General features: G+C 56.0%; 1 protein-coding gene across 4 annotated transcripts in view; it reads left to right on the top strand.

The window, feature by feature from the left end:
• The first annotated feature begins 242 nt into the window (after window positions 1–242).
• ADCYAP1R1 (ADCYAP receptor type I) overlaps window positions 243–12,148 on the top strand; it is a 55,992-nt gene continuing 44,086 nt past the window's right edge. For 2 of the 4 annotated variants that reach the window (XM_072964722.1, XM_072964721.1), the window contains exons 1-2: window positions 243–501; window positions 11,192–11,323. In XM_072964722.1, coding sequence (XP_072820823.1) covers window positions 11,273–11,323 — 51 coding nt within the window. In that variant the 5' untranslated portion in view covers window positions 243–501; window positions 11,192–11,272. The remainder of the gene's footprint in view (window positions 502–11,191; window positions 11,324–12,148) is intronic. The other 2 variants (XM_072964720.1, XM_072964719.1) reach the window with 2 other exon arrangements.

Below are 12,148 nucleotides of genomic sequence, written 5' to 3'. Positions count from 1 at the left end.
CCCCCCACCTAACCCCTCCCCCGGGCGCCCATTGGCCTGCACCCCGCAGCCAACGAAGTGCGCGGGGAGGTGGGGGGAGGCGGTGGTCGGTCGCCTCCTGCCCCAGGCCTGGCTTCGCGGCGGAGGCGGCGCCTCTCCCGCAGAGCAGACACGGCTGGGCGGGCTCGCGGGGCGAGGCGGGCGAGGGCAGGCTGGGGGCGCCGCGCCCCGGCCCCGGGCGGCGACTGACGGCGGCGGCGGCGGCTCCAGGAGAGCGCGGTCCCCGCGTGCGCACACGCACACGCCGCCGCGCAGGGACCCACGGACACCAGCAGCTGGCGGACACCCGGACGCGGGGACCCGGGCTCGGAGACCCGGGCTTGGAGCGCGCTGTTCGGCGCGCACGCTCCCCATCCCCGGGCGGCGCGGGGCGCGGACTCGCCGCTGCGCGCCCTCCCCGAGGAGTCTGCCCCGGGCCGACCCGCAGCCCGCGGCCCCGCGGTGAGGCCCCGCTGGCAGCAGGTAAGGGCCGCCCGGCTGCCCCTGTTCCTCTTCTCCCCGTCCGTCCTCCCCCAACTCCAGAACCTTCGCCCCTCGGGGACCGCGGAACCCCTCCTCCAGCGCGGCGGTCCCCGCAAGCCTGGTCCTCCACCGACGTAGAGCCGGCCAGGGCCAGAGCGGGGCCACCTCCGAATCCGAAATGAAGCCCTCTCCCGCCACTGCTTCCTTACAGCGCGACAGCCTGACATCCTCCCTCCCGCCCCCCGCCACCCCCCCTCCCCACAGCCCTCCCAATGTCTGGGATCAAGCTCGGGACGACAGATCTTTGCAGCCCACAGAGGCTGGGGTCGGCCTGGCTATACCTTTCACTCCTCCCGGTGCCAGAAGCGAGTACCAGGGGCAGGGAAAGCACTGCGGCCAGAGGCATACAAAGAGACCTGTCTCCCTACTCCCAAGGAATCCAGACGCGCCTACGCGGATCCTGATCGGGAAGGCGACGCTGGAGGGTCTTCAGGGGCCTGGGTACCGCAGTCCTTGTGGGATCTGAGGGGGTGGGCAAGCGATGTGCTGGGTAGAGGGTGGGGTATGGGCCAGCGTAGAATGGCTCCCTGTAGTGACACCTTGGGGATCGTTCAAAAGAGCGTTATCTCTCGGTTTCCCGCCGCGCAGAGGGGCTGGGGTCGGGATGCCTGGGCTTCAGGGGTCCTGCAAGGAAACGCCCCAGGGGGCCTGTGGGAGAAACTCACCGGCCTCCCCTGGCTGAAGTGGGCCTGCTCGGGACCCCTGCTCGCCGTCTTAAAGGTACAGGCTCCTGCTGCAACCCTGAGAGACAGGGGCCCACATCTTGGTCAGGAAGGACCTTTGCAGATTGGGGGTGGGGATGGGGGTGCGGAGCAGAGTAGTGTCAGAAGGGCCAGGGTGCCAAGGGATAGAGCTAGATGCTCAGGAGGGAGCCCAGCCAGAAGCATTTCACTTGGAGCTAGGGGTGGAAGATCACCTCTGGAAGGTGCTCAGACCCCTTTTGAAAGGTGCTGGCTGAGGAATGGTGGACCCCTGTCAGTCCTCCAGATTACTTCCATGTCTTTAGTACGGATGCAGCAGTCTCCTTTTCTTTACCTCCCCAAGCCTCCCTAAGAGAAAAGACACAGTGTTTGGTTTTTCTGGTGAGCAGCCCTGCGTTGGGGGTGGCTAGGGGTTGAGAGGGGGCCATACAGTCTGTGGAGGGCAGCCTGCCTTGGAATCACTCTTGGGCAGAGGCAGACAAGCATCCTGAAGGTCAGGCTAGAGGCTTCTGAGTGGCTGTGGGCTTCTGAAGGGGATGAAAAACTATGCGTGAGCCTTGGTGGGGGGCAACAGCACCCAGATTTTCTCAGGGGTCCAGTCTGAGTTGGTACTAGGTGAAGGTGGGTTTGGTAGAAGCCCCAGTCCCAGATGAATCTGAGACTCCACTGACCTTGGCGAGGGCGGGCAGAGCTGCCAGTCTGGACACAAGTCAAAATTTGAACATACAAATTAGAGCCAGAACACATTGGGCTAGGCCCTGGCCAGATCTTCCAACCAACCCATCAACAAGTGTGTGTGTGTGGGTGAGGGGCGGGGGGACCAGAGAGGCAGACCTGGTGCCTTCCCTCCCTTGCCATGATTCTGTGTCTGGGACAAGACCCTATGATTCTGTTTGCCCCTATGTGCAATGAGAGCAGGTATCTGTGGGGAGCCTCTTGAAGGCCTCTTTCCTGCATTCTAAGGACTAATTAGGCTAAAGAATTCATTAAGGTCCTTTTTTTTTGTATAAGGTTCAGGCTGGCAGGGGGTTGATTGGAGAAACACTTTGGAATCCATCCTTTTTCATGTGGCCACCCCTTCCTGACATGATCTTACTTTGGAACATTCCCTCAATTTGTGTTGAATAAACAAACACACAAAATGGATGTTTACAGATCATTATATACACCTAAGAGGCTAAGAAAGACAAGAGCTGAGGCCACAAGGTGGCTTTCTTCCTGGAGACGTGGCCTCAGATTCAGTGTCCCAGGTCTCCCACACCCAAGGATGAAGATTTCATTAACTTGGGGCTGGCACTGTTAAGCAGAGAACACCTTGTACTGTCTGCCAGAGGGCAGAAGCAAGGTGTGCCGAGCGCAGAGCACGAGCTCCCCTCGGTGCCAGGAAGGCCTTGCTTCCCTGAGAGCCACCCAGCATAGAGCTGACACCTGGGGGGACAGTGGGTTTCCTGCTGGGGAGGTATGTGAGCAGAGGACCTCCGGCAGCACTGCCTGGGGGCTTCTGTGCTGGTGGGGCTCGAGGCCCTGGCAGCCTCAGCTGCCTCTGAATGTAGGAATCTAAGATTTCAGGGTCTGAATGGGCTGGGCCTAGTGGTCCGGCTGCCTGGCAACCTGCAGGATGGAAACTCTTCAGCTGTGGTGTGTTTGTACCAAGCCCTAGATGCCATCAGAGGCACATGGTGACAGCCACCCCCACAGTGACACACAGTGAGGGAGTGACACACTGCTGGGGAGGCATAAATGCTTCCCATGACACCTTGCCAGAGAGCTGGGGCAAACAGGCAACAGCAGAGAGACAGTCGGACAGTGGGACACACCCTCTCACACAGATCTGGACACACTTGGGGATTCAGATGTCTGCCCAACGAAGATCACAAAGTCTTTCTTAATGAGCGTTCAGATGCACATTGCATTGAATGGAGAAAGTGTGTGTGTGTTGCGTGAGGCTGGAACGAGAGTTGGCAGCCTTTTTCTGTAAAAGAAGGCTAGATAGTAAGTATTTTAGGCTTTGCTGGCCATCCGCTGGGTTGCAACTGCTTCATTCTGCTGTCGTAGCGTAAAAGCAGCTGCAGATGATACTTACGCAAATGAGTAGGGCAATGTTCTCTGATCAACTTTATTTATGGACATAAATTTGAATTTTGTAGTTTTCCTGTGTCATGAAATATGAGTCTTTTAATTTTTTTCTGATGATTTATAAGTGTAAAAACCATTTTTGGCTCCTGCCTGTACAAAAATAGGTGACAGGCTAGATCTGACCTGCCGGAAGCGTTTGCCAACCCCTGGGCTGTAGATGAGTGAAGAGAAGAAGAGAAGGAACATAAGAGATGGAAAAAGAGAGGAACTTAGTTCTGGGAGCCCAAGCTGCCCTTGGATGCTTCCCTCCACCCTGCCTGGAGCTCATGGTGCCCATCTATTTCGTGCCTGGTCCCAGCACCTTACTGCAGTGTCTATGTGATAAATCTCCCACACTAAGGACACCTGGAGACAACATTCATGCCTGAAAATAAAAGGGCATCATGTCACTTAAGCTCACCAAAAAGGTCCTGAGCCCCCATTCCCGTTCAGCCTGCTTGCCCAGGTCCATGCCCACCTCCACCAGGAGGAAGACCGCAGGGACCCACCTCTTATTTCCAGACAAGATTCAAACTCATGAAAAGCAGGATGAGACCTGAAACAGCCCAGGCAGGAGTGAGGGGCTCCTCTTCTAGGGCTGGTAGTTCTCAGAGAAGGGTGAGGCCAATGGATGTGGGTGCAGCCAGGGTGGACTTCCTGGAGGTGGTGGTAGGAAGCTGGGTTGGTTTTGAGGAATACCTGGACACTCTCATCCTAGCTCCATGCATTGCCTTAGCTGTCCTCACCTTTCCCCGGTGACAAATGGGTACTACAGAGGGGTGGCTGAAAAAAAAAAACCCAGCTCCTTTGTAGGCACCCCTGAATTTCCCAGCTTCCTATTTAAGGCTATGTAGTGAACCGGGTCCTGCCTTGGTTTCTTCCTATCTCTCTTGTCCCCTTCTGACATTTCCTTCCTGCCTTTTCCCTGGAGGACTGGGCGAGGGACACTTTCCTTTCCCACTTACCCAAGTCTCTGGATTCTGACGACCCTCTTTCCGTTCCAGCTACCCTCCCCTCTCCAGCCCAGGCCCCCATCACCTCTACTCTGAATCCAGAAAACGGCCTCAGCATGGGTTTTCTGCCTGCACTTTTCTCCTTCCAGTCAGCTCACCAGCCTTCTGAGGAATATTCCCTAAACGGAAAGCTTCTAACTTCACTCCCCTGCTTAAAACTCCTCAGTGCTCCCAGCCCTCTCTCGTGGAACTAGGCTGCAGTGTCCCCAGCATCCACAGACTGGGACCTGCCTTCTACACTCTCATCCTCCCCCACCTCCTGACATCTTGCTGGGCCTTGGACACCACTGAGTCACCTTCCCAAACCCAACCACCAGGCACCCCTTAGAGTTTTTTAGGCCCCCACCGCATGCCCTGCCTTGCCAGATGCTGGGGTACCTGAGAATCAGAGCTGGCCCACCCTTCCAGGGGCTCACACCCCCTCTGGAGGAACTGTTGGTTAACAAGGGTCTGCACAGATGGCGAGATGCTCTCCATCCTACGGCTCCCTGAGCCTCAGCCCCCTCCACAACCCCAGCCTGCTTCCTGTTCCCCTCCCTCCTGCCCTCTCCCCCCACACTTCCCACTGCCTCCCATCACTTCCCTTCCCTCCTCACTCCTTCCCTCTTTTTAATCTTCTGTTTCCTCCTTGTTCTTCTACCCTCTCCCTATTCCTGGCCCTGGGGGAGGACTCCCAGGACCCCCGTGGGACAGGAGATGTGCCTAGACTAGCCAGCATGGAAAGGCTTTGCAGCATGACCTTGGGAAAGGCTCCTGGTCTCTTTTGGCCTCAAACTTTCACCTGTGAAATGAGATTTTACCATCAATGTGCGTGTGTGCACTCCCACCCAGCCTTTCCCTGCCCTGAGCCCGAGGTCCCTATATGTAAAATGCAGGGCCTTGGTAGAATCATTGTGGGCATACTCTGCCAGGGACCTGGCTTCTGCCATCTGCTATGCACAGGACTCCGTGGCCAGGCTCTGAAAGGGGAAAGTCTGAACGCCAAAGGAGCATCAGCATTAAAGATTAATCCATTGATTGCCAGGACACCCCTCACTCTGGCATCAGGCTCTGACCTTTTTCAGCCTTCTCTCTCTGGACCCCTGTACTAGGAGGGAGAGGAGGAAGCGTGTGTGTGTTGGGGGGGGGTGTTGCTGCTCAGGTTTTATTAATAAAGGAAGCATGTGTAGAGCAAGGGAGGTGAATGATCCACTTTCCCTGGTCATCTTTGGTCTGGTGTCCAGGCTTGGCACTGCCCCATGATGGGGATGGATGCTAAGTAGTCAGAGGATCCCAGTAGGAGATGCCCTCTGCTCCATGAGGGCAGAATAAGGACCCAGGGCTATGTGGCTCCATGGAGAGGAAAGGTGAGGGTCTGCCCTCGCACCTTGGGGGCTTCCAGGAGGCAAAGGAGCCTGTTTTGCTCAGGGCTGGCCTGGAAGAACGAAGTGGAAAGACATCAAAGCTTATCCCCGAGGGCCCTGGACCAGCTGCTGGAGAGAGGTGAGTGCCCCAGCCCTGGTGCTGGACCAGTCTCAGCTGGGGTGCTGCAGAAAGGGTCCTGCAGGGTGTGGGGCAGCGTGGGGGTGGCTGCAGGGTCTCCGAGTCCCCTCCACCTCCATGCGGGAAGCTGGAGCCCAGTGAGTCACTGCTGGCTCCGGTGCACTGACTGACGATGCCGTCTTCCTGTGTGCCTGGCGCAGGGGCTCACTGGAGGACACGGCTGCTCTCTCAGTTCCTGCTCTAGGCCAGTCTCTGGGCTTATGGGGCCTGCGGAGGGCAGGTCCTCCCATGTCTGGAAGGGGGAGTGGACTCTCCTCCAGCCCAGGTATCTGTCACACATCCATTCTTGACAGCAAGGGCTCTAGGACTTACCCCTGTGTGACCTTGGGAAGTGTCTTCCACATTCTGGCCTCAGTTTCCCTACTCAGGACCATGGGGAGATGGCCTTTAAAGTCCATTTCAGGTTTGAAATGCTGTGTCTATAATTAACTCTTCCTAAGGAGGGTGCTTCCGACATAGAAACGTGGGTGGGGCGGGGGTTGGGGTAGGTAGCAGAGAGCCTGACCAGTCCCCAAGGGATATGAGCAGGATTACTAATGGATACCGGTGGGCTCTAAACTGATCTTCCTTCTGCCAGTAACAGAGAGTGCAGGAGCATATGGATAGGTGCACAAGTTTGGAGCCAGGCCATTTGGGTTCACTTTCCAGCTCTACCACATGCTTGCTGTGTGACCTTGGAAAAGTTGCTTAGCCTCTCTGTGCCTCAGTCACCTCAGCTATAGAATGAGGACACTGCTAATAACGACTTCATAGGTTTGGGGCAGGTGAACTGAGTCAATGCATATTTATTGCTTGGAAGAGTGCCTGGCACATACCGGATGTTTAATAAATGTTAGCCATTAGCAAATAAAAGCTCAGCAGGCCTGATGTTCCCATTTGGAATATGACAGAGGGCTTCTGGGGCTGGAGGGGACAGTGGGAAGGTGAAAGAAGCAGAACACAAAGTGATAAGGTAATAATAATAGTTAACACATGTATAGCCCTTGCTGAGAGCCAGGCTGTACTCTATACTTACGTAAATTGGTTGATGCTTCAGAGCAATGAAGTAGGTATTACTGGTATTTCCGTTTTACATATAGTCAAATTGAGGCACAGAAAAGTTAAGTGATTTGCCAGAGAGCCTTAGGCTTTAAACTCTAGCTAAGTGGTCCCTGAGCCCACCACACTAAATATCAGGAGGTAGAGTATAATTGTCCTCAGATCAGTTGCAAAAGCCGATTCAACCCAGCAGAGCTCAGACCCAAGAGTGGGAGCCCGGGAATGTCAGTGGCCAGGCTATCCTGAGCCACAGGTGTATCTGGGTCAAAAGAGCCTACGTCCGTCCATGGGGAGGGGAGAGACCAACCCTAGGCTGCAGTGGCCCAGTGGCCAGGCCTGGCCCTGGCCCTTAAGGGGGTCACTGGCCGCTTGGGGGAGTCCAGAGGAGGGAAGCAGCTAGGACAGGGAGCAGTGACAGGGCTGGGAGTGGCAGACCCAGGGGACACGTCTTGGAGGGCTGTCCTGGGACAGAAGAGCCATGCATGTGGTCCAGAGGAATATGAGGTTTGGGGCAGGTGACCTCAGACTAACCTCTGAACATTGTCCAGCAGGGGTGGTGCAGGGTGGCCTCAGGGCAGGAGGAGGGGGGAGAGGACTAGGGCAGGGGTGCTGAGATCACCATCCTGGAGAGGCTGCAGGAGGTGGTCCCTGAGGTTCCCAGATGAGGTGGGGGAGTGGGAAGGTCAAGTCCAGGGAGCTCCCAAGTTCCCTGTCTCCACCTCTGGACTAGTGAGTGTCTGTGTCCTGTTGGACGGAGGGTGGACTGTGGTGGGGGAAGGTGAACAAGAGAGCGCAGAAGTGGGAATCAGGAACCTGGGTCTAGTTCCAGAGGAGGCCCCATGTTGAGAGTTCCCCAGCCCCTCTGCCCTGCGGTACTGGGCTGGGAACACCTCTCTGCTGGCTCACATCATTGCTTGAGCAGCTTGGTGACAAAGCCGAGAGCTGAGGGATGGTTGGGCTGGGGCCTCTACTCCAACTTGTTTGTAATCCGCTGCAGGGATAAGCATCCTGCAGGTCTGGGCCTCCCGTGTGTGTGTGTGTGTGTGTGTGTGTGTGTGTGTGTGTGTGTGTGTGTGTCTATCTGTACTGCATCTGAATCCAAATAAATCTAACTGCGTCTAAATAGCTGAATGCCTTTGCAGAATGAGTGTGGGTATTATTATATGCATCTGTAATCTGACAAACATACCAGAAGATCGAAATTGCTGTGTGATGCATCTGCACATATCTTTGTTCTGTGCTCTGTGTGTGTGCTGTGCATTTCTGTGAAGGAGTGTGTGTGGAGTTGTCTGTGGGTCCCTGAAAGAATCTCCACCTTTGTGTATTCCTCACGTGTGTGTTTCTATTGATACCTTGAGGTGGGTGCCCTGGGGATAAATGTCTGTCTTCGTGGAGCTGATGTGTCTTCATGCTCTTCTCCATCGACCTGTTTCTGTGTCCGTGTGTGTGGCCAACTCTCTTGCTTCTAAAAAGTTAAAGTTAAAACAGAGGCTTTATAATGCTATCTTATGAGAATCATGAGACATGATTATAATCCTATGACATGAGAATCACCTAAAGAGCTTTAAACAACACTGATGTCTGGGTCCCAGCCCGAGGGGTTCTGACTCGGTTGGGCAGGGGTGTTTTTAAATGCTCCTCAGTGATTCTGCCGGGCAGCCCAAGTTGAGGACTGGGCTAAGAGGTCAAAGTGCATCTTGGGTCCTGGGCCAGGGCTCAGGGGAGGAGGTCGTGAGTCTCCATTTGTGGGGGCCCTGTCCTGAAGGCATCTCAGGGTGTCAGGGTGCCCTGAGACCAATGTCCTGTCTGAGCCCTCTTCCCAGGCCTCCTCCTCCAGGAAGCTTGCTTCCTGCCCCGAGGCAGAGATCTCTCCCAAGAGATACAAACAGTGGCTGGGGTTTCTGGTGTTATGTTGCCTGGAATCCAAGAGAGATGGCCTCCCAGAAATGAGCATCGTGTGTCCACTTGGTGGCACAGGCTGTGTACCCATTTCCTTCCTCTGGCTTTGTCTGGGCCCAGCTGGTTGTGAGGCAGGCCTAGGAGGCAGCCAAGATGAGGAGTCACCTTCCTCTCAGCTAAGAAAGCTGAGACCCGCAGAAGCAAAGGTCTTGACTCTGATCGAGAGCTGGGGCCAGAACCGAGGCCCAGGCCGCAGGCTGCGGCTGCTTGCGGCCCTGCCGGGAGGGTTGTTGGCGGTGCTGGAGGCATCCGGTGTTGTCCTGGGTGGGAGCCTCCCTGACCTCAGACCCACCAGCCTTTGGCTTGACACTGTCCTATGTGCAGGAGAGGTCAGCCCAGATCTCAGAGACCTTCTGCCTTGTAGTAGCTTCTCCAAGCCCTCAGCCTCCAGCACCTGCTGAGGGGCAGTGGGCCAGGCATTCCTCTCTTCCAGCTGCGTGGGTGGGGAGTGCCAGCTCTCTGCAGGGAGGGCCTTGGGCCCCTCAGGGATAGTGGAGATGACCGACCCCTCTGGGGACCATCAGTGCCAGGTCATACCAGAGGCAGTCTGTGGCCACCAGGGGTGTGGAGGGTCCTGGGCGGGGGTACAGAGGTGGAAGGCTGTGCTTGGGGTGCCCAGGGATGCTGTGGCCTGTGCTCTTCCGGCTGCTCAGTCCTTCCTGACCTGCAGGGGAGAGACTGGGCCAGAATCCCTGTGGCCCCCTGAGCTTCTGAGAGCATCTCTCAAGGATACAGAGGCCTCCCTCAGCATCTCCAAGTGGGCCCTGAGCAAGCAAAACAGTGGGTAGATAAAACGGGCCCCTTTCCTTGCCTTCCTGTGGCTGATTTTCTCTCTCCTTTTTGGGTCCTCGATTGTCACCAGATTGAGCTTGGGGAGGCCAAGGAGAGCTTGGAGAAACAAGGAGAAAGGGAGGGAGGGAGGCATGGGGAGGCCATGGGGTAAAGGCAGCTCTGCCCGGTGGTGGGGTTGTGCAGGGACCGTGGGTGGAATGCAGCCCCCATGGGCCTCTTGAACCAGGAACCTATGGGTTAGTGGTGGCCCTGACTCGGGCCTACTCAATCTTTTTAATAATGATTTAATAGTAATAATAACTTTTTAATTACTGTATAATACTTCAAGTACAGCTATGCAGGGGCCTATTAACAGTGCCTGCCTGATGGATGGTTGGCTGCCCCTTTTTTTTTGCTGTAGATGCTATTTTGGATGATGCTGTAGTGAATATCCCTGCATATGCTTCTTTTTGTACAAGTGCAGCTATCTCTCTAGGATAGATACCCAGATGCAGAACTGCTGCCTGGAAGGGAATGTGCATTAATGATCAATTTTAGAAGCAGACCAGACTCTTGCTCTGGGCATGGGACGGGGCTCCCACAGCCTCGTCACTCAACGCCCAGTGCCCTGCCCTGCCTAGTCTCCCCAGTAGCCACCCCAGTCCTGGAGGACCGCCCCCCTCAGGCTCTGAGGCCTGAGCGCATCCTCTCTAGCAGTCACTTTTCTTGTTTGTCTTGTTGGTAAAGGCTTTATCCTGGAGGCCAAGTGGGCTGAGGCGGAGTGAAAGGCGTCTATGTTTGCTAGGGGACCAGGCTGGGCTGCTGGAATAAAACAGCCCTGTGTGAGCGAGCAAGTTAGAGGGAAGCGCAGCTCCTCATCACGTAGCCGCCTGCAGCTAGGTAGACCGTCAGGCTGGTGGGGTGGCTCAGCTCCACGGGCCCACTTAGTCATCCCGGCTCCTTTTCAGAGTGTCGCTCCCCACTTCTCAGGTGTTTTCTTGGCTGCACCATCCAAGCTGGATCCGGCATTGGGCTGGGGGGTGGGGGTGGGCGGGTAGAGCAGCAGTGGTGAGCACGCAATGCCTTATGGACAAGTGGTGCAGAGGTGGCACGTGTCACTGCCACCCACGTTCCATGGTGGGAACGTCATCACATGCCCACACCTGAGAGCAGGAGGGACCCGGAAGTGTTCTATCCAGGTGGGCATGCTTGTGCCAGCTAAAACTCTGTCGCTGTGGAGGCAGACCATTCTTAGAATCCACTGGGGGCCTGAGCCAGCGAGTTCCCTGCTGTATCCCCAGGACCTGGCACTGAGGAGGTGCTCAGCCGGTATTTGTGGTTGTAGAAGAATAAAAAACAGCATGGATGAAGGCATGAAGGGGGGGTTACCCACAAAGGCTAAGAGCTTTACTTCAGGTAGGGGAGGGGGGCTGTCCCTGCCCCTCCTCTGCCACCAGACCCGCAGGCTTCATGCCTTTCCTTTCTTTCTAGCAGGTAGGCAGACACCTGTGGCTGAGCAGCGGCTGCTCTGAGTGGCCCTGGCCGGAGCCTTCTTCCGGGCTGAGAAGTGTCATGGCCAGCATCGTGCAGGCCTCCCTGGCTGCACTCCTCCTGCTGCCTATGGTAAGGTCCCAGGACCCTCCCCAGGCTCACCTGAGCTCCCATCCAGACAACCCAGTCTTCTGTGTGCTCTCAGCCAAGCTCAGTTCACATGCCGGCACCACCACTGGACCATCCAGCACCTTTGTGTGAATTAGAAAGGGTGCTCCTTCCTCAAGACCCTGTACTTGACCCCAATTTGACCAGAAATTGTTACCCAATTTACACATCTATTGTGATGGTAACACATGTAGCAGCCTTTAGAGTTGTGCAGTGCACAGTCTGCTCAACTGTATGCAGGGGTCCTGGTCAGGGCTGTAGAAGGCTCTTTTGATCCTGGTCCCCAGCCCAGTAGTCTCTGCCAGGTTAGAGCGCAGAAGCCTGCTCTCTGCTCAAACCTATCCCTGAGCAGGGAGGGGGTTGGGGGTGAGGGATTCCCAGGCAGTGGCCCCTGCCCCTCAACCTGGGAACTCCAAGGAGCAGTAGCTGCACCTGTCTTCGGAGCCCCGGATGCCAGTCCTGCCTCTGCCTTGCCGTACTGTGTACCCACAGACAAACTCATCCCCTTCCCTGGAAGCTGCCTGCACATGTGAACAGTCAGAGCTAGACTGGATCCCTGAGCACTGCTCTCAGTAGTTCAGATGCTTTGTGCCTGCCTCTGTACTCACCAGCATCCTCTTATGGAACCATCCCTGCCCTGGAGTTTTGAGCTGAGGTGACAGCATTAGGATGCAGCTGTCATGACAGCATGCGTGGGCTTTGAAATTACTTGGTCCTACACTTAAATCCAGTTTCTGTCACTAACCAGCTACCTGAACTTGGGCAGGAGTTTCTTAACTTCTCTGACCC

This window comes from Vicugna pacos, chromosome 7, assembly GCF_048564905.1.
Source record: "Vicugna pacos chromosome 7, VicPac4, whole genome shotgun sequence".
NCBI lineage: Eukaryota > Metazoa > Chordata > Mammalia > Artiodactyla > Camelidae > Vicugna > Vicugna pacos.
Note: the sequence above shows the minus strand (reverse complement) of the source record. Positions and strands in the feature narration are given on the sequence as shown.